The sequence below is a fragment of the Nannospalax galili genome, unplaced genomic scaffold (assembly GCF_000622305.1).
Source record: "Nannospalax galili isolate Female #2095 unplaced genomic scaffold, S.galili_v1.0 scaffold1631, whole genome shotgun sequence".
NCBI classification, from domain to species: domain Eukaryota; kingdom Metazoa; phylum Chordata; class Mammalia; order Rodentia; family Spalacidae; genus Nannospalax; species Nannospalax galili.
In genome coordinates this window covers 1122680-1140027 of record NW_008329035.1, presented here as the reverse complement: position 1 = coordinate 1140027, position 17348 = coordinate 1122680, and the positions used below count along the sequence as shown (strand labels likewise).

Below are 17348 nucleotides of genomic sequence, written 5' to 3'. Positions count from 1 at the left end.
GAGTTTTTTTTATCTTTTGGATTCTATTATCAGTAACATTGTAAAATCCAGTCATCTTAAAAATAAATTTCAGGTGTTCAGTTCAGTGTAAGTTAGGAAAGTTATATACAAGTATTGTTCCAATCAAGATGTACTTAATTGATTGACTGATGACTGGAAATAAGAATGCCCTATCTAGTCCATTCTGTACATCTTCTCCAACTACCTTTCTGATTATGTTGATAGATTAGTTTTGTCCTTGACATTTATGTAAATAGTTTCTTGCGTTTCTGGACTCTTCATGTATAATTTTTTTTGGAGGGGCTTTAGACAGGGTCTTCCTGTAGCCACAACCAGCCTGGAACTTGCTATGTAGACCAGCCTGGCCTTGATCTCAGAGAGATCCACCTACCTCTGCCTCCTGAGTGCTGGGATTAAAGGTGTGGGTCACCATGCTTGACTTCATTTGTAAAATTAAAAAAAAATTTATATCACAGGCTGGGAAGATAGGTCAGGGGTTAAGAGCATTTGCTGTCCTTGCATAGGACCTGTGTTCAGTTCCCAGCACCCACATGGTGGCTAACAAGAGTTCCAGGGGATCTGACACCCTCTGCTGACCTTTTTAGGCATTGAATGACACAGTGCACTTATATTCATACAGGTAAAACATTCATACACTTAAAAATACATGAATAAATTTATTCTTAAAATCATGTTGCATGATCTGGAATTCTGGGTGTTCTGTTTGCTATTGAGGTGTCATTGAGTCATGGCTTCTAGGACCTTGAGTTGACAAAAGGAAAAATATATATATTCCTAATTGAAGTCCATCATCATAGATTTTTTTCCATCTTTCTCCATGATATAGCAGACTCCCTTCTCAAAAGAATTTGTAAATAAGTTATAAAGTAATGCCCAGTAATGAAAAATATAACTTGAGAAATAAGAACTAGTTTAATGTTAAGGCATATAAATGAAACTTTCCTAAAGTGATACAATAGACTGTTCAAGTAAAATATAGTGAGTTTCAGTCAGACATATTGATATACTTCTGTAAGTGTATTTTGATATACTTCAGGAGGTATGGACAGGAGAATCTTGAATTTGACACTAGCCTGGGCTACAGAATGAGACTTTATCTCATATAAACCATGAGACACTAGAAAGATGGATCAATGGTTAAGAGCAAGCTTTCTGATCTTGCAGAGATCTTGAGTTTGGGTACCAGCACCCACATGGTAGCTCACAACTATTTTTAACTCCAAATTCAGGGTTTCTGATTCCTTTTTCTGACTTCTGAAGGTACCAGATATGTACATGGTGCATATACATGCAGACAATCACTCCTGTATATAAAATAAAAATATTTTTAAATTAAAAAAATGAGTAAATAAAAATAAAATATAGTAAGTTTTAGTTTTCTTAGTTAACATACACATATATGTATATGTGTTGAATCTTTGTATATTTTGTATTTATCATAATTTCTAAGTGATAAGTATTCCGAATTTCCATTAGAACATAAGCCAGTAAAGCTTTAATTTCTCTTTTAATTGTCTTTAATTTTTATTTTCAAGAAGTTTGGGTTTCACTTCATTCTCTCCCTAAGTTACAGTTTCTAGAAGGTAGCATAGGGTAATGACTGAGACACAGTATTTTCTCATACTGGCCAATGGCCTTTTATAAAGTTTTTTTCTCAGAGCCTCAGTTTCATCATCTATAAAATAGGAGTAATTATCTACTTTGTTGTGTATTGGAATCTTGTGCATTGTAAGTACTTATCATTCAATAAGTGATGGTAGTACAAAAAAATGAAATACAATGCCTAAATATTTGAGGATGTGGATCAGTGGCAGAGCACTTGCCTGGCATGCACAATGCCCTGAGTTTGATCTTCAATACCACAAACAAGGGGGCTAAATTTTATTTGGTGACATTATTTTAAATGATAACCAAAGAAATATGAAAAAGAAAAAATTGGTAAGATGACTGAATTGATAGTAAAGTTATTTGCTTCTATTTGATATAATAATCCTTAAATGACTATTCTACTTATAAAAACAGGTCATGGTACAAACTTAAATTAGTGATAAGTAATAATACTGTTATTTTACAGGACCAAATCTTTTTTTTTTTTTCTTTGAGATAGGGTCTTGTCTAGCCTTGACTCGCTGTGTGACCTTCAATTCCTGATCCTCCTCCCTTTACCTCTTGAGTGCTGGCATTATAAGCAGGTATCACAACCCCTGGTTTTTATTGGGTGCTTGCATTCAGCCTGGGGCACTGGACATAGATACTCTACGAACTGAACTATATCCCTAACCTCCTTTAAAAATAGTTTTTTTGACTTATTGTTACCTTATGTGTATGAGTGTTATCCTTGCATGTATGTAAGTGTACCCATGTTCTGCAGTGCCAGCAGAGGACAGAAGAAGGCATTGGATCCCATGAAAATGGAGTTATGGTTGGTTGTTAGTTGCCATGTGGGTGCTGGGATTTGAACCAGGGTCTTCTGCAAGAGCAACCCATGTCTTAACCACTGAGCCATCTCTCCAGCCCCATCCCTTTTTTCCATTGGATTGGGATTCAGGATATCATATAGCCAAGCCTGGCCTCAAACTCGCTATGTAGCTAAGGATGGATGACCTTGAACTTCTCCTTTTTTTACCTACCTCTTTCCTCCACATCCTGAGTGCTGTTTTGTTTAGTTTTGTGAGACAGTGTCTTATTATGTATTAATAGCTCTGGCTGGCCTCAGACTCACTGTGTAGTCAAAACTTGGCACAATCCTCTTGCTTTTGCTGCCTGGGTACTGGGATTACAAGCATGCACCACTATGCCTGGCACATTTTTTTCTATTCTTAACAACTAATTCATGGAGCTGGAGAGAAGGCTCAGTGGTTAAGAGCGCTGACTGCTCTTGCTGAGGACCCTGGTTCGAGTCCCACCACCCACATGGTGGCTAACAACTGTCTATAATTCCAGTTCCAGGGGATCCAACGCCCTCTTCTGACCTCCACGGGCATTGCATCTACCTATGTGCAGGCAGTACACCCAAACACATTAAATAAAAATAAAATATTTTTAAGAAACAGATTTAAAAAAAAACTAATTCATGGGTATTTTTAGAACTATTAACTATATAATATAGTCTGCTGCCTTGAAGTTTTATAATTTTTAGATTAGACATATAAGACATGAAGCTAAAACTTTTTGAATATTACTTCAATAGCTTCAAATTTTTATTGCTAGGCGCTGAAGGATAGCACAGAAGTAGAAATTGTGGATGAGAAAATGAGGAAAAAGATAGAACCAGAAAAATGGCCAATCCCAGGCCCTCCTCCACGACATGTGCCACAAACAGATTTCTCTCAGCTGATTGACTGTCCAGAGTTCATACCAGGCCAAGCCTTTGGCTCACATACAGGTAACTGCTTTTCTTCTAGTGCAAACAGTTTAATAGTGGGCTACTTGATTCATTTTACCTATGTATTTATAACTTAGCTTTTTCAGGAAAATTAAAGATAACTAAATGACTCTTGATGCTTCCAGTTCTACTTATTGTCTCCTAGATAGAGCTAATTCAGTGATGTAGAGTTATATGTAAAGCTCTCTATTTCTTGTTCATGAAGGATATATTTTGTCATGTGTGGACTTTCTACCTCTCCTCTTTTAATTTGTTAAATGGCTATATATTGTACCAGTTTTCCCCTTGTAAGATTGAAATAGTTCAAAATATTTGAACTATATTTGGGATAGGCTTCCTTTACTTTTATTACCAATGTGCTTAACCTTGTCTTGAAAAGATAACCCATATTCTAAACTAGAATTGGGGTTTTCTTTAATCTGGTTGTTTTGAATTTCCAAAAACTGAATTAGTGTTAAGAATTTTTTACCTGGTTCATTTTAAAGATAATTGCTCTTGGGAAAAATATGTGTGCTTAAACTTTTTTCAGTCAGGGTGATGATCTACTGATGCTCTTGGATGTCATATGATCGGAATATACAGTGGAATAGGTGACTCACTGAAATACCATTGTAAATATGAGAACAAATCGTGCTGCAAAAATGAAAGTGACCATACTGTCTTCTGTGCAAGAATGTCTACTCCCAACCCCTTGTGGACAGGGTTGGGCCAGCACTGCAGTGGAGATAACCACCTTTACGATAATGATGTGAGACAGACCAGAGGACTGGTATTGTTATTGTAGGAGCTTCTCATTTCTATGTCATTAGCTTAGGCTGCATGGGCTGGCTACTTCTTTCATGGTGGGAAAGTTAATTGTTATCATTGGGGAAATATTGCAAGATTCTATCTTTTGTTTTCTAGGCATATATACTTTACCCAGATCAATAAAACAGAAAAAGAAGATTGAGTAGCATTTCTAAAATTGTTAGGTCCTTTGCTATTTGACTTGCTCTTTAAAATAGTATACTTTGCATAACTCATATGTTGTCATATTTCACATGTACTATAAGATTTATTAATGTGAATACTTAAGAGATAAAAGAAATTTAAGTTAAATAAATAAGGGCATTTTTCCTTTACTCTTCAAAAATGTTTTTATTAAGGATTTTCTTTTTCATTTTATTAAGTGTGTGTGTGTGTGTGTGTGTGATGTGTGTGTGTGTGTGATGTGTGTGTGTGTGTTTGTGTGTGTGTGCTGGCACATGCATGCCATGGTATGCATGTGGAGGTGAGAGGACAACTTCCAGGAGCCTATTCTCTCCTTTTGCAGTGGTATTTGGGCATTGAACTCAAGCCATCAGATTTGTTCAGCAAGTACCTTTGCTTCTGGAGCCATCCTGTAAGCTTCAAATTTGTGTTTCATAGTATAAGCCTGCTTAGGGCCCCTCAAATCATGGACCAAAATAAATCCTTCCTGTCTTCCGTTGCTTCTTGTTAGGAATTGCTGACAGCAATGAGAAAAGTAGAAATAGTAGAAATAGAATTGTACCAAAGAGTGGAGCCATTGCTGTGAGAAACCTGACCGTGTGGTTTATAGACCTTTAGAACTGATTGTCGGAGGGATTGTAAAAGATTTCTAAGCTATAGATTAGAGAATGCTGTAAGCAGAACTCAGTGGGCCATTGTGGTTGGATTATGGAAGACCAGCATGCTAATGAAAAGGCAGACCATAAGGATAGTGGTCAGGATCTCTCAGAGAGGAGCAAAAACTTTTTAGGGGAGCTGGGCTAATGTCCATTTGTATTTTATTCTGGTGAAGAATCTGGCTGTATTCTGTCCATTCCTGAAAATGTGAGGATGCTTGAATTCATAAGTAATGGACTAATTTGTAATTTGTTAAGCATTCAGGCTGTAGTGTTTACTACTACTGGTTTTTTTTTTTTAAATCCATTATGGAAAGAACAAGAAGATGTGAAAAATGAGCAGTTTGAGAATGAAAGGAGTGTGCACTTAGGAGGTGCACACAAAGCCATCTTTAATTGTTAAAGAGATTAGATTCAAAAAGAGAAACCTCACATTTTTCACTGAGATAATAGGACAGTTGGCCTGAGGGCAAAACCCATGAAGGGCTCCAACTTGAGAAAATGGAAATTCATTTGAAAAGATAGAGACTGAACTGAGACAGTGGCTGATGAGTTTCCCTGGTATCAAAACAGTCTCCTAGGAAAAGTGTTTTCCCTGGTTTGGCAGACAAGTTGTACAAAGGCCATTTACAGCAGTGGTAGGACCGGGCCAGACTACATACCAAGCTAGTAGCAGACCTTGGCAACAGCATCGACTTGGTGCTGGTTTTGCAGGCATGCAAAATACAAGATTTATAGGGTCATGAATGCTTGGACCAAGGTTCCAGAAAACACTGAGGCCAGGCAGTGTGTGGCCAAGGAGGCCCTGAGAGGTCTTTTCTTGAAGCTCTGAAGGTGAAGGTTAAGTTGTAATGGAGACCTCCAGGCTGTTAGAGATGCCAGAACCCTGGGACATCCACCAAGGAAAACTGCAAGAGTAGAACCATCCCAAGAGAAAGGCTTTGTGTGCTGCAGCTGACAAAATTGGAGGTGTAGGGCTACCTACAATCATTGGGTCCCAGATGATACTACCACACTCCCTAGGTATTGACATGGAGCTTCAAGGTGTAGTATTTTCCCTGCAGGATCTTATGTCTTGTTTTGAGCTGGGGTGATGGTGGTTGTTGTTTTGCCTGTTTGTTTTTTCCCTTACTATACCCCATTCCTCTTTTGGAATGGAAGTGCTTACTCTGTGCCTTGTACATTGGAAATATGTAACTTATTTTTTGATTTTTATGGGGACTCACAGCTAAGAGTTTGTCTTACATCTCAGAAGAGACTTTGGATTCTTGAACAATTTTGGTACCCCTTAAAGATTATGGGAACTTTTGAAGACAGATTATACATTTTGCTTTATGAGCCTGTGGGGTCAGAGATGAAATATAATGCTTGAAAAATGATTTGTTTGAGTTTCAAGTTTGATGGTTAGGTTAATCTTCATTGTCAACTTGACAATTTTAGAACCATCTTGAGGATAGACCTCTGGATATGTTTGTGAGAGCATTTCCAGAGAGGTTGATCTGAGGAGGGAAGACCCACTCTCAATATGGGTTTGGTGCTTAGACTAATAAAAGGAGGGGATGGAACAGGAAAGCATGATAAGTACCATCATTCATCTGTCTGTGCTTCCTGACTGCAGAAGCAGTGTGACCAGCCACCTAATGCTCCCATCACCATGCCTTCCCTGCTATGATGGACTGTACCCCTTCAAACTGTAAGCTGAGATAGATCCTTCCTCCCTTAAGTTGCTTCTTGTCAGGTATTTTGTTACAGTGACAGGAAAAGTAACTAATAATATACTTTTCATCAATAAAACACTGATGATGGATAGTTTCAAATTTTTTAAAGCAAAATATTTTCTTTGGTTTTATTATACACTGATTCTTTTAAACTCCATGCAATCTAATTATTCTATCACAAAGGTATTTTAATTATAATCTCAAATGACTAATAGAATTTATTACTATTTTTAAATCACAGGACTGTGTTTTACAAACTGAAAGTTTCAGATATTTTTATCTGCTTTGGTTTTTTTGAGACAGTGTCTCACTATGGAGCCCCAGCTGGCTTGGAACTCACTGTGTAGATGAGGCTGGCCTTAAACTCAGTGATGTGTGTGCCACCACACCCAGCCTTATCTCATACTTTTTATCTGCCATCTGTGGTTAATGACTTGAGCCTGTGTTTTAAAAGTTAAAGAAAAGTGATTTTAATTTTTTGTTTTCTGTTTATTTTTAAAAGATTAATAATTACACAAGATTTATTTATTCTATAAACTTGGGATCCAAGATGATATTTTTAGCCAGCTTATGCATAATTCATTGGGAAAAAAACATAGAAAAAACAAGATAGCTAAGATCAATCAAGTTCATGATGCCTTTCATTAATCATTTATGCATTATTAACAAAACTGAAAAAATAAAATCAAGTTTTGTACAATTTTATGGTTTAAAAATTTTGTATTATATGTGTATGAATGTTTTGCCTGCATGTATGTAAGTGTATCTATGTCCTGCAATGCCCATGGAGGCCAGAAAATGGCATTGGAGCCCCAGGAACTGGAGTTATGGATGGTTGTTAGCCACCATGTTGGTGATGGGAATCAAACCTGGGCCCTCTATAAGAGCAGCCAGTGCTCTTAACCCCTGAGCCATCTCTCCAGCCCCTACTTTTATGTTTTTAACATACATCAAGATGCATTCAAATCATGTCTACACAGACACATCAGTGTATATTAATATCACAAATGTGAAGTTTTTCAGATTATATAAGAACAAATAGTAAATGAAGAAATAAACAAGGATAGAATTCATATTAGGTCATAGGATTGAATATATATATACCACCTTTTCTTACGAATCCCCTCATTTCTGACATTGGTAATCCACTTGTAGATTACTTGGAGAAGTAGTATATCACTAAGTATTTGAAGAAGAAAGAAAAGATGGGAAGTATAGATGGTCCTTTTATGTACCTATGAGTGAAACTTTTATCTATACCCTTTAATCTCAAATTAGAACACCCTAACCCTTGATTGTACTTTCCAAGCCATTTGTACCATAAAAATATTTTAACACAATTGATCCTTTTCATCACAGAAATTTAAAAATCTACTTTTTCCTCTTTGGAGGTTGAATTGTATAACATGGGTTGGCATTCACTGAACAGAAGACTTTAATGCACCACAAAAGGTTGATTATGAGACTGGTAAGATGACTTTTGGAATGCAGTGTTTGATGTGCTGTGGGTATGGTACTATGCTGTCAACTCATACTGTATGAGAAGATGTAATAGTGACTGAATAGGCTGGGGGATTTCCTTTGAAGACTATGTGTTGAGGTGTTCTTCAAAGTACCACATACAAGCTGAATAATCTTTTTAAAGAAATCCTTATTACTTAGAGATGTGATCCTCACAAGGTAGGTAAAAAAAACATACTAAATCAAAACATACAGTGATTTGTCTTTGGAGAGTCAAGCTGATGTTTTTCATTTAATAAAAATCAACAAAGGAAAAAAAATCAACAAAGGTAAATTTTCTGTATTCTTATAAATAATAAAAGATATTTTGTGTCTAAATTTCATTTTTTAACTATTAATTTTTTATTTTATGTGTATGAGTGTTTTGCCTGCAGGTATGTAAGTTCATTCATGTGTGCAATGCCCATGGAGATCATCAGATCATCTGGAACTGTAGTTATAGGTGGTTGTTAACTGCTGTGTGGGTGCTGGGAACTGAACTTGGGTCCTCTTCAAGAATAGCTAATGCTCTTAACTGCTGAGCCATCTCTCTAGCTGCTAAGTAATTTTTAAATTTTATTTTTATTTTTTATGTATATGAATGTTTTGCCTGCATGTATGTAAGTGTACCTGTGTGTGCAATGCCCACAGAGGCCAGAAGAGGTGTCAGATCCCCTGGAACTGGACTTAAGGGTGATTGTTAGCTGCCGTGTCAGTGCTGGTACTCTGCAAGAGCAGCCAGTGCATTTTTAACTGCTGAGCCCTCTCTCTAGCCACCCTAAATAATTTTTGTCTATAAAAATTAGTTTAATGTTAGAAACCTCAAATCTTATTTAAACTCTTAGAAGATAATTGTAACTGTGTACTTTGAAATACTTTTGTTATAAAAGAAATTAGGAGTAAAGAAGACCTTATAGGGCATGTGTATAAGTTTAAACATAGAGTGAACACCTTCAAAGACTCATTCTAATACTGTTAATTTTTTTTATCTTAGCCAAATCTTTCATGTTATTTTATTTCTAAGCACTAAGTTATTAGGTGGATTTTAGATAGAGTGGACACCTTCAAAGTCTCATTCTAATACTGTTAAATTTTTTTGTCTTAGCCAAATCTTTCATGTTTTCATATTTTATTTCTAAGCACCAAGTTATTAGGTGGATTTTAGAAGGTTAAACCTTCTGCATTAAAATAGTAACCACTGGGGCTGGAGAGTTGGTTCAGCAGTTAAGAGCATTTGCTGCTCTTGCATTCACACACACACACACACACACACACACACACACACACATATAAAAATAAAAGTAAACCTTAAAAAAAAAAAACATGACTGGGCATGGTGGTGGGTACCTTTAATTTTAGCAGAGGCAAATCTCTGAGTTCCAGGCCATCCTGGTCTACATAGTGAGACCCCATCTCAAAAAACAACCAACCAACTAACAAAAAAATACAAACCCCAAACCAAAAATTAAAAACCTAATACTCATTCCCCTACCATGTTCCAGTTGCTATTCAGATGTTTACACCCGAACTACATGTAGTTATTAAGTTTTGTAGTAGTTGCATAAGGAAGAAAGTCAATCCTCAAACATAGTTAACAAGATAGTGTTTTTTTGTGTGCTTTTAAAACTTAGGTCATTATATGAACATAGCTATATCAGAGTATTAGGAAAACAGTTCTCTGCTGTTGGTGTTTTATTCTTTTCCTAGTTGCCTCTGTTACTCTGAAAAAATGTAAACCCTATTTCATTTGTACTATTATGTGTGAATTGGTGATAAATGTGCTCTCTATGAAGAAGGTTTTGGGTAACAGCATCCAGGAAGTATATATGAACTCTAAAATTTTTAGTGTCTTAAAACTATAAAATATTTAATTTCAGTAGTATTTTCATAAATGTTTTTATTTACTATAGCCGCATCTTTGTTACTCTTTTGGGATAAAAGGTATCAGGTCATTTTCAGTATGCTCTTTAAGCATATTTCAAGACTCACCTCATTTCCAGTGCTCAGTAGCTCTGTATAACTAGTGCTTACATTATTGAATGAACTTTTTGTGTGTTTTGGGGCATCAAATCCAAAGGCTTTATATTAGCTCTATCCCAGAAGCATATGCCTACTGTATTGAGTAGCATAGCTCTAGAGATTTTCCTATTATAAATCGATTTGCCTCTTTTAAAAATAATATACTAATATTGTGATTGAATCCATGGGCCAATGGGAAAGATACTAAGTCCATCTAATTCTAGCATGTAGATGGAAATAACCTTGCAACATTCTTCCTACCTTGTCCTACAATGTGCCTTTCAACTTTTTGCATATAAAATTCACCTTCTTAATTCCTTTTCTGATGCAGGGTCTCCCTGTTCCAGCTAGCCTGGAACTTGCTATGTAGACCAATCTACTCTCTGTCTCACAGAGATCTGCCTACCTTTGCCTCTGGAGTGCCGATACTAAAGACATGCACCATCATGCCTGGCTTTTCCTAATGTCTTTTAATAAATTAACTTAGAAGGTAATAATGTTTAGAATTTTAGAGTATACACTGGTAAAAATAAATTTTGAGTTTGTTTGAGGTTCACAACAGGTTATCTTCTGACCCATGAATGAAATTATAACTTAAAAACACTTAAATATTTCTTTTGAAAAAGCTTTTATTAAAAATTAGTATTTTTTTATGTGTATGAGTGTTTTACCTGGATATATGTAAGTGCACTACATGCATGTAGTGCCTGCAGAGACCAGAAGAGGGTCTTGGGTTCCCTGGAACTGGAGTTATGGACAGTTGTTAGCTGCTACATGGTGCTGGAAACTGAACCCAAGTCCTCTGCAAGAGCAGCCAGTGTTCTTAACTGCCAAGCTGTCTCTCCAGCCCCCATTTCTTAATTTTTGAAAAAGCAATTTATAGTGAAAACAGTTTGAGTTTTATGGATTATATATATTTATTTTTACTTAAACTGACAAATAGGGTGAAGAACAAAGGCCTTTTAAATTCTGATAGTTTAAAAATGTTATTGCTAGAGCTATGTGCTTTAATGTGACACAGTGGGTACACTGCATTTGGTGCAGGAAATGTGGACAGTAGGAGTAACACCTACTTTAGATCTTATTCAGACCATTTCTGTTTAGACTACTTATGGCTTAATAATAGTTAAGATTCTATGATTTAATAATGTACATGTTTTGGGCTGAACCTGGGCAGTGGACCCGGGGTCAATTCCCAGCACCCACCTGGCAGCTAACAATTATCTGTAACTTCAGTTCCAGGGTATCCAGTGCCCTCTTCTGACCTCCACAGGCATTGCATGCATGGGTATACTTACATACATGAAATAAAAATACACATAAAATAAAAATAAATAAATGATGTACAATCTTAAGATTTCACAGTTAATTTGATTCACAAATATTTTTGCCATCTTAGTGAGTCACACTGATACTCTTTGAGAAGTTGGCACAAGTGTGGTATCCTATGTAAGTGTTGTGACATTCATTTATTATTCAATAGCTTTCCTTTGGAATATTTGAATAAATTTTCTAGGCAGTTCATGTTTGAAAATGACTGGAAAGGTTTTTGAAATTTATTTATGTTTTTTGTCCAAGCACTATTAAGGCAAAAATGAAATGCATTTTATAGATAAGAAGAACCATTATTTTAACTGCAGAACTGATTTAAAATTTTAGAGTCTGCCCCAAATTCTCCAAGAATTGGAAGTCCACTGAGCCCCCCCAAAAATACTGAAACTAATATTCTTCAAGCAATGTCTAGAGGTTTGTCTACCAGCTTACCTGACTTGGACTCAGAACCATGGATAGAAGTGAAAAAGAGGCATCGCCCATCCCCAGTGAAGTTAAAGGCAAGTTGTTACAAACGAAATGAAGCGTGTACCTTGGATAGGGTATAAATGTTAGTGAGTTTCTTTGTCACATATATAAATTTGGAAAATTTTTCTATTTTATGTGTGCAAGTGTTTTGCCAGCATCTATGTAATTGCACCACATGTAGCCAAAAGAGGGCATCAGATCCCCTGAAACTGGCGTTACAGAGGGTTGTTAGCTGCCATGTGGGTACTGAGAGCTGAACCCCAGTCCTCTGAAAGAGTAGCTAGCTAATGCTCTTAACCACTGAACCATATCTCCAGCTCCCTGGACAAGTTTTTAATGTGATAAAAATTGGAATTGTTGGCCTTCACTAGAAACTTAGTTACTTTTTGTGAAAAGTAAATTATATTGTCTCTGTTTTAAGATTTAGTCTTTCATTTTTTAACATTATTTGAGAATACTTTGACTTGACCTTTTCATTTATGACTAATTTTTTCTTTTTTCCTTTTATGACTAGTTTAAATTTTAATAATATTTCAATCTTTATAAGGTTGAAATGAAATGAAATGAAAGGGCCAGAAGAAGCTTTCTTGCTCCAATACTGCCATGCATTTTTTTTAATTAATTTTTTTTTTGAGACAGGGTTTCACTGTAGCCCCAGCTGCTCTAGAACTTGCTATGTAAACCAGGCTGACCTCAGTCTCATAGAGATCCTCTTGCCTCTGCTGGGATTAGAGGTGTGTGCCACCACAACTGACCTATTTAATTTTATTAATTTAAAATTTTTTCCCTGCATATTTTCCTTATTAGACTTTTTGAGACAGAGTTTCCCTATAGGCCCAGCTGGCCTGGGATTCAACAGAGGTCTGCCTGCCTCTGCTTCCCAAGTGCTGGGATTAAAGGTGTGTGCCACCATGTCCGGCTTTGTATTTTTTAATGTATATTTTTTATTGTTTTTGTGTATCTCATACAATAAAACTTAATCATATTTCGACCCCCTCCCCATCCACACACCCCCACCAGATTTCATGCAGTCTGTCATGTATGTTAAGATTGATCCAGTCATTTGTACCCAGATGCTCCTTGATTTAAGTTCATCCACTGGAGTTTAGTCAGCCTATCTAGAGTCACTCACTTAAAGGAGATCACCTCTTCTCTCACCCAACAGTAATCAGTTGCCAGTAGTTCCTTGGCAAAGGTTGGACCTGCTGCCCATTTCCCCAGTTCTCTGCTGGGGTTTTGTCTGACTGAGTCAACATGGGTCTTGTGTATGTTGTCACCATTGCTGCAAGTTCATATGAGCAAATTCCAAGAGGCCTGAAAGTCTGTTTCCTTATCTTGTGCCAACAATGGCTCTTAGAATCTTTTTGATCCCCCTTCTGCAATGGTCTCTGAGCTATGGGTGGGACACCCTGTGCTTTGGACTGCTGATAAATACAGAACATAATATAAAAAATTTTGTTACTTTGAACTAAATTAGTAATGAGAACAAGTAACACTAGGGAAATTTAAATAAGATTGGTAGGTTTATATCAATATATATTGTGTGATATTATATAATGATTTTGTGAAATGTTTATATTGGGGGAAACTGGATAAAGGATACATGAGATTTTTTACAACTGTATGTGATTTACCTCAAAATAAAAAGTTCACCAGAATTTGAAACAAGTGCCACTTGGATGACTCGAACATTGACGGTAAGCTCTGTAGGGAAAAAATAACTAAAAACACTGGGCCTATGGGGCTGGAGAGATGGCTCAGCAGCTAAGAGCACTGGCTGCTCTTAGAGCAGAGGACCTTGGTTTGGTTCCCAGTACCCACAGGGCAGCTAATAGCCACCTATAACTTCAGTTCAGGGCTGAAGTTATTAATTAATTAGTTAATTAATTAATTATTTTACTGGGCCTACATGTAGGAACAATAAAGTATGAAGTAAGTTTTTATGTAGTTTTTAAAAAAGGAAAAAAAAAAAAAAAAGGTTGTTTTGTTTTTTGGTCTTTTTGAGACAGGGTCTCCCTGTAGCTCCAGCTACCTGGAACTCACAGAGGATCCTCCTGCCTCTGCCTCCCAAGTGCTGGGATTAAAGGCGTGCGCCACCACACCTGGTGCCGAAAAAAAGGAGGTTTTTAAATAAAATATCACGTTTTTTTCAGGAATCAATATCTGTACCTGAAGATACATCAAATCAACTAAATCTTCCAGAAGAACAAGAACAAGAAGAACTTGATTTTTTATTTGATGAAGAGATGGAACAGATAGAAAGACAGAAAAACACATTTACTGATTGGTCTGATAATGATTCAGATTATGAAATTGATGACCAGGATTTAAATAAGATTTTGATTGTAACTCAGACACCACCTTATATGAGAAAGCATCCTGGAGGCGACCGAGCAGGCACCCACACGTCACGGACAAAAATCACATCAGAACTTGCTAAAGTGATCAATGATGGTTTATATTACTATGAACAGGATCTGTGGATGGAAGATGAAAACACATACACAGCCATAAAGGTAACAATTTCTGGCCAACATTTTTCTTCTGGTTATTTTGATTGTATGTTATTGCTTATTTTCTTACTGTAGGCTTTATTTCATGAAATTTTGAGTATAAATAAATACCTAATTTGAAATTTTCCTAGAAATATATTTGACAGTCACAATCTGAGAAATAATTTTAAATGACCATGTAATGAATACTATCAGTACATAAAAAATAAAATATTTACTGAATAAAACCCTTGATTTTTTTCATATGAAAATAATGAATGAGAAGGCACTTTCTCATGAAGGAATTAGAAGGAGAAATTGTTATGGACAGGCCTGCTTGACCTACTCATTTCCTACCTGGCTGTCACCCAGCTTATATGCACTAGTGGCTTTAGAGAACTGGCTATCTTTCTTATCCTAGTCTTATATTACAGTCTTGGACTGTGCTATAGACATGATTATGGGCAAAGCAAAGAAGGTTAAACTGATTGAATGTCTTTCTCACCCAGTCATTACTATGGTTCTAGAGATACTATTTGAAACCTTGCTTTAATTTTTATGGCTTGCATTTTGCCAGACTCTGGATTCCACTCTAATAATTGAGCTAATGTAGAAGAGAGAACCAGAATAGTTCTTCATATTTCTTTAATTTAAATTATGATGGTGCAGTTAGGCCCGAAAGGGATCTTTTTCTGCTGTTAAACTTTTCAAAGAGACTCCAAAAGTTAAATATTTGTTTCAGTGATGGGATAATGAGGGAAAATTATATGTCAAATAGGAAAGTGGTCTTGCTCCAAAATAGTTAACAGCTGTAGAAAGAAAAGCTGGTCAGCTAATGGTTGAACAGAAGGACCTGCCTGTCCATGGGCTTAGAGTCAACAAGAGGTGTGTTTTCTTTCTTGGCTCCTTATGTCCTCTTGGAATTTCCATTATCTCTTTTGTCTTTTGCCTTTTGCCTTCTCTAGCCACTGACTTATTGGAGAACCTACCCCAGGCTATATCTTGTCAAATGACTTAGATCCCAGACAATTCTCTGCCTATCCTCTTGCTATGGGAAAGGAAGTATGTTTTTATAAAATTTAGAATAGAATTGTCTTCATAAACATTTTTATTTCATTTATTTATTGTGTGTGAGTACATGTATACACATGTGTGTACACACATGTGCCACAGTGTGGAGGTCAGACAACAAATTGAGGGAGTCGGTGCTCTTCACCACATAAGGCCTAGGGATCAAACTCAGTTCCTCAGGCTTGGCAAGAAGAACCTTTACCAGTTATGGCCTTCTGTGTGCATCGCACTCTGATGTGCATGGAAGTCTCACTGGTGAGAGTTGGGGGATCCATTAGTCTTCTCTCTACTCCTTATTCTACCAAGTTTTGGAGAATAAGAGACTGTAGCATATAGGATGGGACTCCTATATGGAACCTCACCCACCCACGTCTCAGAGACCATTGCGGAAGAGGAGGCGGAAGGATTGTAAGAGTCAGGGCTGGTTCATGAACACAGGGAGGTGGAGGCCTCCGGGCCACTGGAGTCTTGCTTATGTGAACCTGAGGCAGTGGTGGTGTCAAGCATGGGACCCATGTCAGCTCAGTTAAACAAAGGCCAAAGAGGTGGTGAGAAATAGGTGGCGGGCCAGCACTAGATTGATAACTATTTGAGTCTGCTGCTGGGTGGAGGAGAGTATGACTTACATACAACCACTGAATAGACTGACTAGACTCCAGTGGTCACATTTACACTGGACACTTGGGCATAAACACCTGAATGAATAGGAATCAGTAGGTATGGCAGAGTGCATAGGGTTCATTTTGGTGGGGGGCTAGGGGGAGGCATGGATGGAGGAGGGGATCTGGATTTGAGTGAGAAATATATGAAATTTAAAACGTTCAATAAAAAAGTGAAAAAAAATTCATTCTCACCTTGAAAAAAACTTTATCTGCTGAGCCTGCCCTATAAATATTATTTGTGATATTTGGCTCTAGAAGTTATATCTATCTGAAATTATTTTGTAACAAATATAAATACATTCTACTAATTGCAGGGCCTGGTGGCACAGGGCTGTATAATCTCAGCTACTTGAGAAGGCCAGGAGTATTGCACATTCAAGGCTAGCTTGGCCAATTTAGTAAAACCCTGTCTCAAAAAGAAAAGGACTAGAGATCTGCCACAGTGATAGATCACAGGACTAGTATGTGGGAGACCCTAGGTTCACCCTCAACTAATAGACTAAAATCCAATAATGAATATATTCTGTTCTTTTCTGTCTGCCTCACTTTATAATTCACCATAGCATTAATTACCACCTACCATTCTGTATATTTTGCTTTTTTTTGTTAAGCACATGAAAGTAAGAGCTATGAGGTTAGCACTTTCATCTATTTTTAGAAAATGTATATGAATATTTTGCCTGCATGTAAGTGTACAGTGTGAGTACAGTGCCCATAGAGACTAGAAGAGGGTGTTGGATCCCCAGGAGCTGGAGTTACGAATGGTTGTTAGCCACCATATAGGTTCTGGGAATCAAACCTAGGCCCTCTACAAGAGCAGCCAGTGCTCCCAACTTCTGAGCCATTTCTCTGGCCCCTCATCTGTTTTTTAAAAATGCTATCTATAGTGCCAAATAGTTTTTGGCACAAAGTGTTGCTCCATTCATATTTGTTAAAATGATGATGAGTTTTGGATCAAATATCATTCACTAATCACAGGAACCTATCTACTATGTATAGTATTGGTTCTGTAGGTAGATGTTTTCAGAGCTCCAAACAACAAACTTCCAAGCCAG

General features: G+C 36.8%; 1 protein-coding gene across 1 annotated transcript in view; it reads left to right on the top strand.

Moving 5' to 3' along the window:
* The window catches only part of Larp1b (La ribonucleoprotein domain family member 1B), a gene marked incomplete in the record, with an annotated part of 109095 nt that overhangs the window by 34972 nt on the left and 56775 nt on the right, over positions 1 to 17348 (top strand). Inside the window, 3 exon segments of the mRNA XM_017797383.2 lie at positions 3232 to 3406; positions 11928 to 12100; positions 14222 to 14584. Coding sequence (XP_017652872.2) covers positions 3232 to 3406; positions 11928 to 12100; positions 14222 to 14584 — 711 coding nt within the window.